Raw genomic sequence first — 15,371 nt, forward strand, 5'->3', positions numbered from 1 at the left:
TTTTTTTTAACCAGTAACTTGAGGTAGCATCCTGATTGTATGATCACTTTGTATCCCTGGAAACCATCGATTTGCATTTCACCCCTGTTTCTTTACATATGAAGATGAGTGAGAGGGCCATAGAGCATTGTGGTAGGGTTTTGTACCCCCCAGCCCCCCACCCCCGCCGTTGATTCTGGAGGCCTGTATGAATGGCATATCCGATAACTTGACCCTGCATCGACCTGTTGGTTAACCCTCATCACGGCCTGAGGGCCCACATGCAGCAGCTCATGTTGAAGACAGAACACAGAAAGTAACATGTCATATCTCTGGGCAGCTGTATTCCCCGTAATTAATCCAGGAACCCAACAAATCTTGTCTGTCTCCAAAGGGAAATCAAACACCCATTACATTGCAATTGCAAAACGTCACTCTTAGCCAAAGACAGATTCCTGCCAGGGTGCAGGACAAGATTTCACGTCCATGTGCAGTTGCCCTGGGACTGAGGAGCTTCCCTTCAGCCTGGGTCTTAGCCTCCCTGACTTAGGCAGCACTAATGGGAAATGGCCTGTAACTCTTGGAGAATGTTAAAGAAATTGAACCAGTTTGTGCCTGAGCAACCAATTAACAGCGAGGGTGACTGGGCTTTACAGCCTCCAGGCAAGGGGCTAGATGGACGAACAAACCCACTCTGTGTCTGAATTCTAAACACACGTTCCCAAGGTGTCTCTGTTGTGTTGCTTGGAAGTATGAGCCCAGCTTTTACAGTTGTTTCCAGGCTTCCAGAAAAGGTACACAGTCTTGTTCTTTTCCCGCACCTCTGCTGGAAGAGAAAACGCTCTGTCCAGAGGGGAAGGATTTGCTCAAAGCTTCGCACTTCTCCGTAAAAACACATTCCAAACGTCTGGACTCATGCTGCCTTCAAAAGTGCCAGTGTGCCTCGAGGAATCCGTACCCCTGTAGAAAAGCTCCAAGCAGCAAAGAGTGGGCAGATGGAGGAAACCCCTGTGTAGCCCGAGCACAAGCACAGATTATATCTTTCTTTTTAGCCCCATCTTTTTCTTTAATGCCCTCTTACATCCAGCCATTACCCAAGAGGCCAGGTCCCTCACCAGTCATCAGTAGAGCTTAAATTTATTTCTGGCTGCTCTAAAGACTTCTTACAGGTTCACTTTACAACAGCTTGCCTCTATAGAGCATCTTACAAACTCCAAGGAAAGCTGCTTTTCAGTGCAGAAAGCTGACCATGAGTGAGGAGTTGTACAAAGGGAAGAGTCCTGGGGTTTCTCCTAAAGCTGACCAAAAGGACAGAGGGTCTTTCATTGTAACCCAAGACCATTCTAAAGGGTGCCGCTTGCTGTCAGCCAGTAGTTAACCTCTTCTCCTCCACTGCATCTAGCTCACCCTCAGGAATGGCGGGAGATTTAGTGAGACCACTCTTACGGTGAGTTAGCAAAGCTGCTTCTGATTTTCATGTACCACTGCGGGGGGGGAACAAACTGCTGGCAATTAAACTGGCTCACAGCACTCTGAAACCTTGAATTATAAGCTGTATCATGGTTTCAGAGCTGTTAAAGTGTACCTCTTAGAATTGACGAAATACGGTAGGTGCCCCATGGCCGCCTCTGACACAGTCTGTCCCAGTGACAATGAAATGTATCCGTGGTGACACCATTGACCTCTCCGGATTCTTTTGGACATCTCATTGGCTGTCCATCTTGGTGCTTCAGTTACAGTATGTTATGGTCCTCGTCTGTCAGCTTTTCCTTACTAAAAAGGTAGGCATATTTTTTTCCTTTTCCAGATCCCAGAATGGGCATCAGTATTTCTACAATGTGGCCTAACTCCGTACTGGAGTACAAGGCCAGCGCACATCTGCTCACACAATTATAAGTGTGGAGAGTTCAAAGCTGCCAAGTCACTGGATGCCAGGTCATTTAATTTTTGTTTCCCAACTTCATCCACATAATAGACTGAGTCAGAGCTCTTGGACACGCAGAAGCCAAGAAATCAGGATTTTACCCAAAATTTCAACTCTATTTTGAGTCAAGGTAGTTGAAAATAAGCTTTGGGCTTCAGTCTGTCAGCCCTCCCCACTTTGTTGTTTCCTGACAGCTTCTTCTTCCTGATCGTCTCTCTCAGAGCTCTTCATTTCACTCTGGATATGAAGAAGCGGAAAGGAGGAGAAAAACCTCCAGGCATCACCAGAAAAGGAGCAGTGCTCATTGTCATAGAATAAAAATATAATGGCCAATTTGTCAAGAAGTGTTGACAAGAAAGATAAAGTTGGCAGTAATTAACTGGCTGACATGCTGGGAGTGATGTGCCTGCCAGTGGCTCCCTAAATCAGCCAGAGCCTTGGAAATGTGACAGCCATTCATCATTTTTACAGCACGCCTCTGACAGGCCCCTGGATTGGAAACCCGGCCAGCACAAATCGTGTGCTTTGACACTCCGGGTCTCTGCAACCTCTCGGTGCCCGACGCTGGCTGTGCTGGGGAACCCGGGCCCCGCATCCAGCCAGGAGGGGCCTGGAGGTGATGGGTGAACTGGGACCGCTTGCCCTGCTTGTTGCTGAGCTCTGTGCTCATCCTCAGGGGGGCCGCTCTGACTCCCAGGGCCGACCCTGCAGACGTCTACAGGACAGATCACCTGTGAGCAGAGAGTGTGGGCTCCTGCCGCGCTCCTGGCGCCCCGGTGGCTTAACTAGTGCTGCTCTCACCCAGCCACTAGGCTGCGCCCACGAGACGGGTTCGTATGTGCGATCCAGCAGCAGGGTGACATTCTTATGCAGCTGTTAAAAATAATTATGAAGACTCTGGATAAAGTAGGAAATCCCTGTGATATGTGAAAGAGCAGAATCCAAAACTGTATGATCACTCTAGCTAGCACTGTGTATAAAATATGTATTTATACAGAATATGCATGGGCAAAAGTAACATTCTCATATCGTGGTGAACTGCCCTCCCCCCAATTTTTCTTAATTAAAAAAAAACAAACGATATACTTCCCCCTACCAGTCTCGAAAAGATAGTTTTTTTTTCTCCTTTCCATAATCTACACAGTTGTTAGCATTCTATCTTTTTTATTCTTAAGGCCCCACTTTCTCACGTACAGATCTGGCAAGTCTTCTAGATATCATGACAGACGTGTCATTTACACTGTGAGCAGACAAAAGAAAGGGTGAAGACAAAGTAAGAGCTTATTATCCTTAAGCCACTGTGGTCTGAGACGTCAGGAACCCATTTGATTGTCCAAGGCAGTCCACCCACCTCCCTTGCACCAAATTTTTTTTGTCTTGGTGCCTTAGGTCCGTGAGGGTGCCAAGGACACCAAATGTCCCAGCTTTGAAACTGTCTAATGAGGCCAGCCTCCTTTTCTTAATATGTAGAAAAGGAGTAAATTTACTCTTCCTAAGTTTCTGAAGCAAGAAAGGAAAGTTTGACCTACCAGACCCTGGGGTGCTATCTTCATGCCCTGACTGTGGCTTTAAGGGGGGGACCCTAAGGCCTGCCAGTCCCCTTTGCTCTCCCTACCCACCTGCATTTGAATTGCCCCTCACCGCCTTTCTCCGCTGCACATTTTGGATGTTCTCACGTTGCCTTCTGTCTTCACTGCTGTCCTGCTCGAAAAGAGACTGTCACACCCTTGAGCTCCCCAGAGTCCCAGGGGAACTGCCTGATGAAAAGACATCAGGGGACTTCCCTGGTGGCGCAGTGGTTAAGAGTCTGCCTGCCGATGCAGGGGACACGGGTTCGGGCCCTGGTCCGGGAGGATCCCACATGCCGTGGAGCAACAAAGCCCGTGCGCCACAACTGCTGAAGCCCGTGCTCCTGGAGCCCATGCTCCGCAGCAGGAGGAGCCCCTGCTCGCTGCAACTAGAGAAGAGCCCACGTGCAGCAATGAAGACCCAATGCAGCCCCCAAAAATAATAATAATAATAATAAATAAAATTAAAAAAAAAAAAAAAAAAGACATCAGGGCCCCACCAATCCTGGATGTTCCTGGCTCTGTACAGGAATCAAGATGTTTTGTTTTTAATCATCCGTTGGACACAGAGCTAAGTCTTGCTGCTGGAAGAAGTGACAGGGATGGACAGAAGCAGCGACCGCTCTATAAGAGAAATAAGAAAGACTGCTTGGGGGACTTCCCTGGTGGCACAGTGATTAAGAGTCCGCCTGCCAATGCAGGAGACACGGGTTCGAGCCCTGATCCGGGAAGATCCCGCATGCCGTGGAACAACTCAGCCCGTGCGCCACAACTGCTGAGCCCGCGTGCCACAACTACTGAAGCCCGCGCGCCTGGAGCCCACGCTCAGGAACAAGAGAAGCCACCGCAGTGTGAAGCCCACGCACCGCAACAAAGAGTAGCCCCTGCTCACCGCAACTATAGAAAGCCCGCGCGCAGCAATGAAGACCCAACGCAGCCAAAAATAAATTAATTAATTAATTTTTTTAAGTGCATAATTAAAAAGATAAAGCATCAGAAAAAATTCATAAAAAAAAAAAAAAAGACTGCTTGATACAGTGGTGGGGACCCAAGGCAGGGTCCATTTGGGCCTCGACTTGGCTGTTGCGGAGCTCCTCAGCCAGACCCACCCAGGCCCGCCGTCAGCTGTGTTGCGTGTGTCAGCAGCCCAGCACCGAGGGAATTCAGAGAATTCTTACTTGACAGAGAACCAAATAAAACGTAGACTACAGTCTGCACTAGAAATAGGAGAGAGAAGGCCCAGAGCCATTTGGGAGGCAAGTGCATGACGTTCTCATAAATTCCTGATGGGAGCACTAGGAAAGCCTGAGTAGTCCCCCAGATGTGACTGCAGATGCTCCTCGTGTGACCGGCTTTCCAATGGGCTCCAGCGCGTGTTGAGTGATCCTGCATCACTCTGCTCTTAGTAGCCGAAGGTCATCAAGGCACCAAGGCTAAGAGATGAGGTCGATAACCAAGTGAGCCGTACCAGGAGGAATTACCAGGCCAGATGACACGGGATTTGACATCTGTCCAGAAGCCCATGGAGCAATGACTTAGGAAACAACACAGTTCCTCAGGTTTCCCTTCAGGTGGTAGGAGTGGCATTTGGATGCCGAGCCAGAGACCCTCCTATTGGTTTGCTAATGGGTCAGCGTTGGTTAGGATGTGGAGCAGTTAATGACCCGCCGTTTCTTCAGTCTCATCCTCAGTGAGACTGGTCACCACTTGCCTGGGAAAAGCACTGAGGAAAAGATTGAAGGGGCGAGTCATGGGGAAGTAAACAGTCCCCACTCCCAGCACTAGCTTCTCAGCCATCACTCTTGGACGAGGAACCCACCAAGGCAATGAGAAGCCCCTTCACGTCTGAGTCCTTTACTCAGCTTACACACTTTCCCTACGCCTGGAAAGAGAGTTTTGGATATTGGAGAAAAGATGCCTGGTGTAATCTGTTTGGTGTAGGAGGCATTGAGGCCATATCTTATTCTTATTGGTTAATTCGACTCATCTCTCAAAAGTGTTTCCCTCAATTGCCAAGAATTTACCAGTTTCAAGCTCTTCAACTCAGCTTCCTTTAATAAAAATTAAATCTTGGAGTGAGGGAGGGGAGGTGGGGAATGAATGAGTGAATATGTCTGAATAATTGCCTTTTCCCCTCTTGGTATCCTAATTCATTGTGTTTTCCTGTCTGTCTCTCTTCGTTGTATTTCTAACACCAGGTTTTTTTGTGGGCTCTGCATTTTATTCTGTGGGTAGGCAGCTTCTGTTTGCTCTGTCGACTCGCAACTATACAAGAGCTCAACTGGATGTTCTCACTGCGCAATGAAGTAGGATACAAATCTGCCCCGACACCCATGCCAAGACAGCACTGGGACGGGATCCACTAGCCTAGAAATTCTTGCGCCGCAGCCGTCTTTTCCTTCTGGCCTTGGTGAGCGTGGAGAGGAGACAGGCTATCTGGTTGACCTGTCATCCTGTGCACTGTTGTCGTGGGCACGTTGCTGCCTAAGCCTCCATCTCTCTACACGTGTTCGTTAGCGTCAGTGAGGTCTGGTTTGTGTTGTTAAGCTCTCCTCTGCTGTTGGGCTGAGCTTTGAACAGTCTGCCCTTTATAAGCCTCCAGCATTAATAGGGAAAGACTCCGGGGCACACAAGGGAGCGTTTATTGAACGGGCTGTAGAAAACTCCCAGCTGCCCCATAAAACGAGAGCTCCTCATTAGGGGGCCTTTGGAGCAAAGGTGGTTTCTGCACATGAGCCACACGTACAGTCTCTCCCTTCAGTCTCATAAAACTACGTCTGAGTTTAAAAAGGGAGTATTTGAACAGACAGTCTTGTGTCACCCAAGCAAGCAGGAGACTGGGGCCTTAGTAGCTGGGAACTACTGAGTTTCCACAGAGGCTTATTCATCCCCGACTTTGCAGCCTGGGCTCTGTCTGTAAGCCTGGCAGCCTCGAACAAGCTGCCTCGGAAAAGCCCACTGTGGCCGCATGCTGACTGTCCTGCTGGGAGGTGTGGAGGCGTCGGCAGTGGCTTCTGAAAGGAAATAAAAAATAGGAAGCGGGAGCTTAGGGGTCAGAGCAGGGTGTTAGCCATGGTATGGGTGAGGAAGCTAAAGTGAAGGTGCATTACAGCTCCTGTTTCCCGTACAGCAGATTATATACAGGGTTAGCTCATGGAAACGTCCCATGCCGTGCTTTCAGTCACTTATTTTACACGTATTTGCTCAGGCCCAGTGATGCCAAGAGTAGACAGCTGACACGCTTCTCTCCCACTGCAGAGCTGTACCCTTAGTTATTAATTCAGATCCTTTTAATGGTACAATTTCGAAGGGAAAGGATGACCGGCTGGGCCACGGTTTCTTTATACGTAAAATGGGAGTGTTTATAATGTCCACCTCGTAGGGTTAAGATGACACGTATCAGCAGTAATCAGCATGGTGCCTGGCACCTACAGTGAGCTCTCAGTAAATTTAGGTATCTTTTTGTTGTTATTATAATCCATTGCCTCCCGTGATGGAGTGCCAGAAGCCGTGGAGGAGGGAGAAAAAGTTAAGGTCCCAAACAAGATGGTAGACTCTCCTGAGCACCAGGAGAACCTCCAGAGCCTCGGCCCCTGCAGCTGCGTTCTCCAGCAGCCTTGTAGGCACACACGGGAGACCCCACGGAAGGAAAGGAGAGAGAAATGCATTTAGGGAGAAAGTTCTATAGGAAAGAAGAATGCAAACAGGGAGGAGGAAAGAATAAACAGGATGAGAACAGCTGGTTAACTTGAAATCTCTCCTCTCTGAACAGTCGAAAGTAGGTGCGTACAATCTCCTTTACTTTCAGGTCCTCAAACCAGAACTTAATTTATCAAAGGGACCCTTTCTGTCTGCTCCCACTCATTTTTCATGGGTTTGTTTTAGTCCATTTAGTCAAAGTTGTCATTCTTCAGTGACTGTCCTTACTGCTGGACAAGAGCTTGTCATGCATCTCAAGGTGCACCCCAGGTTTTCCTGGCCATTGATCGAGGCCTGGTCAGTGTGGGTCCGCAGTGAGCCCAGCCCCTCTTTCCTTCCCACGGGGCTCTGTCTGCATCCTCACCTGCTTGCACACATATTCAAGCGGGAAGTTCTATGCAGGTGACTTATGTGGACTTTCTCTTAAAGGAGTTGGGGCCATGTGATGAGTTTTCTTTTTAAGTTTGCAAAGCTGTGTTGGTCTGTCCTTAGAGGAGGTATATCAAAGCCATAGCAACATTAAGGTAAAATTTGTATTTCTCCTCTGAGGTCTCTAGTCACAACTTCCTGATTTTGATCAGTTTCTTGTAAAATTCTCCTTTTTATGTATAACAAATGGGAGAGTGGAGGGGGGGAGTGATTTTGCTTGCTTTTGTTTTTGTGTTGCTTTATTCCCCAGAGTGAGGCAAGTTTTGGTAATGTTTATAATTCATTCTTGAAAATTAGAGTATGTTCCAGAACATAAGATTGGAAGACAGCTATTAGAACTCCTGGACTTTTATGTCTGATTCTTAGAGTTAACTTCTTTTGGTTCAGGCAAGGAGCACTTTCCTTATCTTCCTCATCAGAACACTTTACATTCCTACCAGGGCCATCCCAATAGTCCACATTAGGACTAAAAATAATACATAGACTGTATCATTATATATAGTTACATATGATATATTACATATTTGAGTATAATATAATATATAGAATATATACTGGCTTTCTTTTTTCCAGCCTTCTTATGCTTCCAAAATCTTTATTTGGGCTCAAGGAACTAGATTATCACAAATCTGTACCCAGTAATATTAATTATTAATACGGTTTACCCAGCCCCACGTGAGTGAGCAACAAAGCTGAGAACCTGACTTAGAAGCCAAGAGGAATGGGAAACTGCTTCACAATGAGCATGCAGTGGAATTAGTCCCTTTGGACTTGGCTTTTCATTCTCAGCTTAGAAAAACTCTCATAGGGCTTCCTAAAGGAAACCATGATGTTACAGCTTCACTTTGAAATTAAAAATATTTCTGAATCCTGCGGAGAACATTTGGGCTCATTGCTTTGCTTGGGACCCACACAGAAGCACCAAACAGTCCACCCAGTAGATCCCACACAAGGTTGCCCATCTACTCCTGTAAATAAAGGAGAGGGATGTCTGTGCAGTTACTTTTGCCTCTGGCTGCAGAGCCTGGAGCCTTGAGCTTGGACGCCCAGTCTAGACTGCCAAGTTGGTCTGTCACATTTTGCTCCCTGCCTATGAACAGATGTCGTCGTCGTTGTCCTGTGGTTTTCTCAAGCCTGCTCCCTCCCTCTCTTCCTTCCTTCCTTCCATAACTCAAGCTTATGTTTAGTGTTGGGTTAGTTGCTGCTTACCCTCTTACATAGGTCCCTATTGGAACAAGGGTCTGAGCCTTGCAGCTCCCCTACTTTCAGGACCTCTTCACAGCCTCTCTGATGAACCAACTCCAGGCAGCAAGCCTTCCAGCTTTCCTGCCCAGTTGCCCCAATACACTTAACAGTTCTCCAGCCCCAACTGGCCATATGCTGCCCACAGATGACATCAGCAAAGTTGTGTGTTGTTATGAAAAGCATCTCTCCGCCAGAGAGACCAGGCAAGTGACTTGGGATGCGGTCCCTTCACAGCCTGCTGCAGAGGGAGGGCATGGTCTTTGAAAAGGGACTAGGGAAGTGTCTGAATTTCAAAGAGATGGGCCCCTTCAGGGGAGCAGTCAAGACTGTGGCTGGGTTCTCTGTCATTGACGTGGATGACCCAGCCTCAGTGCCACTTCTTTGTCACCCGCAGAGCCTGATGATTTTTATTCATTTTGGTTATTCTTATCACCAAGGGCAACTGATGAGAAGAAGTAAGAGTTAAAAGTTCAGAGGTACCTCATCTGGTTGTGTTCTACAACAGGAAAGGTTCTGGAGCCAGGGTTTCTAGTTAAAAAACAGACATGTGCTGCCTGACGTATGATATCTGAGAGGAAACCAGTCCGCTGCTTGGAGGAAGGGCCGCAGAGCAGGCAAGGCCTCCTGTCCACCAAATGTGGCCCCTTCAAAATTAGGAGTATGAGATCAAGATGAAGTCATTCAGGCCAAGCTTTCTGGGTGGTAATAGATAATTGATGCTCTTTCTACATCTGTAAGACATTGTCCCCAGCACGCTGGTGAGCCATCTGCCCACAAATGACCCTGCACGTCCCACCCTCTGGCGTGCTGAGTGTAACCACCTCTTCCTTTTGTTTTCCCAGCATTAATAATAAGCTACAGCAGCCAGAGGCAGCTGCCGGGGTATTAGAATATGCCATGAAACACTTCGGAGAGCTGGTAAGTTGCCTCATTCCTTTTAGAAGAGCAAGAGGTAGCCACCTGGCTAGGGAGGCACTAAGCCACGACCTTGAGAAAGTTACTTTCCTTTTCTGTTTTTTTTGCCAATTGTTAAAAATCTGATGCTGACTTACCTGTATCTTGAGGTTGAAGGAGGCAGTGGCTGTATGGAGTGTATTCAAGCTGAACAGAGATCGTGAGGGCAGAATCTAAAAAACAGTAATAACTTGTATTTATCAAACTCTCAGCATGCGCCTAGCCCTTTGCTATGTGCTTTATGTACTTCATCTAATTCAGTCCTCACAGCAACCCTTTGAATGTGTACTATTGTCATCCCGTTTTACAGATGAGGAGACTATGGTCCCAGCAGGATAACAACCTTACCTGAGCTGACAGAGTGAATAAGTGGCAGAGCCAGGACTTGAACCCCAGGCAGTCTGGTGTCAGAGGCCAGGTGTTTAACCCTGACCAGAGTTGTCTTTGTGTCATCTGTGACAGCCAGCATTGCCACTGGCCCATAGTTAAGGCTCAGTACCTACTTCAGAGGAAACCATGGGTAATTCTCCAGAAAAAATATGCCATAATTTATACCTGATATTGAGGGATTGTTCCATTTCATTATTGCTTATATAGCTTCTTGCCTCCTGCCATCTTTGCCCAACCGATATTAAAATGATTCCGTTACTCTCTGTAGCCCTGGGAGAGTGCTTTGGTAACTCCCAACCATATATAAGGCATCAACTTAATCAACTTAACATTGACTTCCTGGAAGGTCAGGAAGTTCTGGGTCCATATATTTGATGAGGAGCCTTTTATTAGTCAAGTAGGTCACTTACTCCGGTCTGCCTTAATCAAGAGCCCAGTGTGAAGAAACGTGACTACTTCACGGGCTTTTGCCTTCTACAAGGGCTGGTCAATTGGACTGAAACATTTCAGGGAATATTTTGCCATCTTGAGCACATATCTGTGACTAGACTAAGAAAGCATCTCCAGATGACAAAGCAGAAGGGACTGTGTCTCGTCTGTCTTTGCCACAAGCCTTGTTCGCAGAGGGAAGAAGGTCAGCAAAGAGGGCGCTTCATGTACTCCACCCAGAGATGTCCTCTCCTGTGATATCTTAGCGCTTAGACTGCAGTAATTGAAACAAGGATTCCACAAACATCTGGTATTCAGGCGATTTTATACCCCGGTGGCTCAGAGTGCCAACCTTAAATGAAGAGTTCCCCCGTCTCCAGGTTCTAAAGGTGGCCATTGCTCCAGGATGACTGCTAAACCTATGGTAGATTTTCTGTTATATTTAGGTGGCTGAGTCACATTAAGCTCGACAGTGGTTGCTTTTTCTTGGCAGGGCCTACGCTTTCTCAGCGCAGTTTAGGTAGCAGCAATCTCATTAGAATTTTGTGTGATTCGTTGCTTAAACCTTATAGTTTCTGCGATCTGTTGCAATTCAAAATATCGTGCCCCCTAGGTGACCCGCTCCATACGCCGCTCCCCCTACTTTCTGCTTGTTCATGCTGAGTGTGTGCCATACATTAGTCGTGAGCCTTTGTTTCTTTTCCACCCAGTGCAGAAATTCAAAATGGGAAATTTACCAGTGTTACTTTTTAATTTCAAAGTTTTTAATTGTACGGCCTCTGCAGTCACTGTTTTCTCTGTAAGTTTTTGCTTTCATATTTAGGCGTAGTAGAGCGGCATGATTCTAGACGAGCTTGGGAAATGGAGCTTAGGTGGTTTTACCCTCTACAGAGTCCATTTTGGCAAACCTCATTGTACACGGACATTGGGGAAAGGGCTGTTGTGGCCGCAGAATTAGGCCAGGGGAAGCAGAGGGGGCTGGCTCTGCTGAAGACACACGAGGGGAAGCAGGCACAAGTTAGCTACCTAAAATAGAAATGACCTCCTCACAGAGGTTCAAGAAGAAAAGATTCTGTCAGAGAGCTTAGCACAGTAGCTGTTAGTGTACGTGCTGCTCAAATAAGAGTTTCATTTAGAAAGGAGAGGAAGGTAATGGGGGAAGCAAATGTGGGCCCTGCATTGTATCATACAAATTCCACTGCAGGATCGTACTGTTGTTAAATAAATCCCTGGAGAGCCACTCCCCTGGCCCAGTAGAGAAATGGTCATTTACCAAGCTGGTTATGAAGGAGCCCAGAAGACAGACGGAGGTGGAGGCAGATGGAGCGCAGACAGAGACATAAAACAGTCCCCGGGCCATTCAGAGAGCCGTAGTCTGCAGCTTCTAGACTGCAGCAGCGCTCATTCACGTGGCCGACACTGAACTGCAGCGTGGCGCGCCATCTGCCGGGTAATGGAACCCGTCCTTTGGCCCCTGCCGCTGGTAAAGCTGCCAAGTGCTAAGCAGGAGGGAACATTGGATGGGAGACTCTAGAAGAAGGGAGGAAGGTTTTTCCAAAGAATTTTAAGTGGCAGTATTATATTGTATTTTAAATTATTATTTCCTGAAAGTTTTAAAATGCATTAAGAAACGCAGAGAATCGAGAGCTTTTAAAAAGCGAGTGGTTTTCCTCCAGCAAATATGCAGATGTGGCCTGGTCTTTCTGGCCTCATCAGGAAAGCAGCTGCCATCCCTGCCATGTGGCCCACTGTCAGCATTCCAGCAGATCGAGGCCTTGGCATCCTTATAGGAGCCCTGGTCGGGGCTTCCTGCCATCCTAAATGATTTCCGCTGTCCTCATATCCCCACATGCTGGAGTTCTGCTGACTCCTGTGTCTGGGCTGGAAGTGATGGGGGGAAGGCATGGCCTGACATCTGCTCTCTGATTATCCCAGGGTTGTTCCATCACTGTGCCAAGGAACCAGCATTCCCACCGTCACCAAACATACCTCCGGATATTCTGAAGTTCTTTTCAGGCAAAGCCAAGGCACACTGTGATGGGTGAAGTGTCACGCATACAGCACGGCACACTCGGGAAAGAGAGTCTGTGGATTAAAAGAAATGCACCCCTGTGTTCTCTGTGCCTCCCAACGGTCCTCTTTCTTTGCCACTTGGCAGGAGATCCAGGCTACGTGGTATGAGAAACTGCATGAGTGGGAGGATGCTCTTGTGGCCTATGATAAGAAAATGGACACCAACAAGGATGACCCGGAGCTGATGCTGGGCCGCATGCGCTGCCTCGAGGCCCTGGGGGAATGGTAAGCTGTAGCGGGATGTTGGCCGAGTTGCATTTGAAATGCTTCTCCCAACCAGAGTTCTCATCTAAGACTCTCATTTTTGTTTCACTTGGTTATTTTCCCAGTAATCATCTATCACTTTGGAGTGTTTCTCTCTCTGTTCTGTCTCAGTGCTAAATAGAAAGACTCTTTTTTTCTTTCTTTCTTTCTTTTTTTTTTAACTTAAACTTTGTAATGCTCTGGGACAGGACAGGTGTGGGTGTGCTCCTGAGATCTACACCTATTTTCTGTCTGCCTCTTGACCTTGACTGACTGATGAAGACTTCATATTCTTACTCTGGAACCTTGATTTTTTTTCTTTTCTTTATTACCTCTTGCTAATGATTTTAGGAAAGAAGAACAGATGACTGCTTTCTTCAGGTGCTTCACCTTTATTGAATGCTTACTACGGGCTCAGCACTATGCCAGGCTCCAGAGATTAAAAAAAAAAAACACAAAAAATAACAAGGCCTCCTCCTTTGTGAGGCTGATGAGACAAGCACGTTGCAGGCAGTTACTAGAGCCTGAGAGCCCAGGGACAATGAATGGTCTGAGCACACAGCTCTGAAAGACCGAAGTGGGGAACAGGGTGATCTTGCAGTTCTCCCTGGAGGAAGGCCTACGGTTGGGAGACAGGCGAAGGAGAATGGGGAGAGGGAAAGGGTATGCCAGGTAGAAGTGACAGTAATGCTTGATTTAGAACACTTGCCTGCATCTTGGCCTGGGGAATTGTTAGGGGATGTTAAAGGAAAAATGGTTCCTGTTCCATTTTCCAGCATCAAGTGCAGGTTTTTAAAATAGCTGAAACAAAATGCCATCCTGCACTCATGAACTAGTTTAACTACAGTTTTTGTTTTGTTTTGTTTTGTTTTTAATCAGTCATTGATTTTATACACATCACTTTATACATGTCAATCCCAATCGCCCAATTCAGCACACCACCATCCCCACCCCACCGCAGTTTTCCCCCCTTGGTGTCCATACGTTTGTTCTCTACATCTGTGTCTCAACTTCTGCCCTGCAACCTGGTTCATCTGTACCATTTTTCTAGGTTCCACATACATGCGTTAATATACGATATTTGTTTTTCTCTTTCTGACTTTACTTCACTCTGTATGACAGTCTCTAGATCCATCCACGTCTCAACAAATGACTCAATTTCGTTCCTTTTTATGGCCGAGTAATATTCCATTGTATATATGTACCACCACTTCTTTATCCATTCGTCTGTTGATGGGCATTTGGTTGCTTCCATGACCTGGCTGTTGTAAATAGTGCTGCAATGAACATTTGGGTGCATGTGTCTTTTTGAATTACGGTTTTCTCTGGGTATATGCCCAGTAGTGGGATTGCTGGGTCATATGGTAATTCTATTTTTAGTTTTTTAAGGAACCTCCATATTGTTCTCCATAGTGGCTGTATCGATTTACATTCCCACCAACAGTGCAAGAGGGTTCCCTTTTCTCCACACCCTCTCCAGCATTTGTTGTTTGTAGATTTTCTGATGATGCCCATTCTAACTGGTGTGAGGTGATACCTCATTGTAGTTTTGATTTGCATTTCTCTGATAACTAGTGATGTTGAGCATCTTTTCATGTGCTTCGTGGCCGTCTGTATGTCTTCTTTGGAGAAATGTCTATTTAGGTCTTCTGCCCATTTTTGGATTGGGGTGTTTGTTTCTTTAATATTGAGCTGAATGAGCTGTTTATATATTTTGGATATTAATCCTTTGTCCGTTGATTCGTTTGCAAATATTTTCTCCCATTCTGAGGGTTGTCTTTTCGTCTTGTTTGTGGTTTCCTTTGCTGTGCAAAAGCTGTAAAGTTTCATTAGGTCCCATTTGTTTATTTTTGTTTTTATTTCCATTACTCTAGGGGGTGGATCAAAAAAGATCTTGCTGGGATTTATGTCAAAGAGTGTTCTTCCTATGTTTTCTTCTAAGACTTTTATAGTGTCCGGTCTTACATTTAGGTCTCTAATCCATTTTGAGTTTATTTTTGTGTATGGTGTTAGGGAGTGTTCTAATTTCATTCTTTTACATGTAGCTGTCCAGTTTTCCCAGCACCACTTATTGAAGAGACTGTCTTTTCTCCATTGTATATCTTTGCCTCCTTTGTCATAGATTAGTTGACCATAGGTGCGTGGGTTTATCTCTGGGCTTTCTACCTTGTTCCACTGATCTATGTTTCTGTTTCTGTGCCAGTACCATATTGTCTTGATTACTGTCGCTTTGTAGTGTAGTCTGAAGTCAGGGAGTCTGATTCCTGCAGCTCCGTTTTTTTCCCTCAAGAGTGCTTTGGCTATTCGGGGTCTTTTGTGTCTCCATACAAATTTTAAGATGATTTGTTCTAGCTCCGTAAAAAACGCCATTGGTAATTTGATAGGGATTGCATTGACTCTGTAGATTGCTTTGGGTAGTATAGTCATTTTCACAATGT

The 15,371-nt window shown here is 46.4% G+C and overlaps 1 protein-coding gene across 5 annotated transcripts in view; it reads left to right on the forward strand.

Moving 5' to 3' along the window:
- The window catches only part of MTOR (mechanistic target of rapamycin kinase), a 126,187-nt gene that overhangs the window by 68,850 nt on the left and 41,966 nt on the right, over positions 1 to 15,371 (forward strand). For all 5 annotated transcript variants that reach the window (XM_082414044.1, XM_082414047.1, XM_082414045.1 and 2 more), the window contains 2 exons: positions 9,687 to 9,762; positions 12,776 to 12,915. In XM_082414044.1, the coding sequence (XP_082270170.1) occupies positions 9,687 to 9,762; positions 12,776 to 12,915 (216 nt within the window). The remainder of the gene's footprint in view (positions 1 to 9,686; positions 9,763 to 12,775; positions 12,916 to 15,371) is intronic.

This window comes from Balaenoptera physalus (genome assembly GCF_965194825.1).
Source record: "Balaenoptera physalus genome assembly, chromosome: 1".
Lineage (NCBI taxonomy): Eukaryota > Metazoa > Chordata > Mammalia > Artiodactyla > Balaenopteridae > Balaenoptera > Balaenoptera physalus.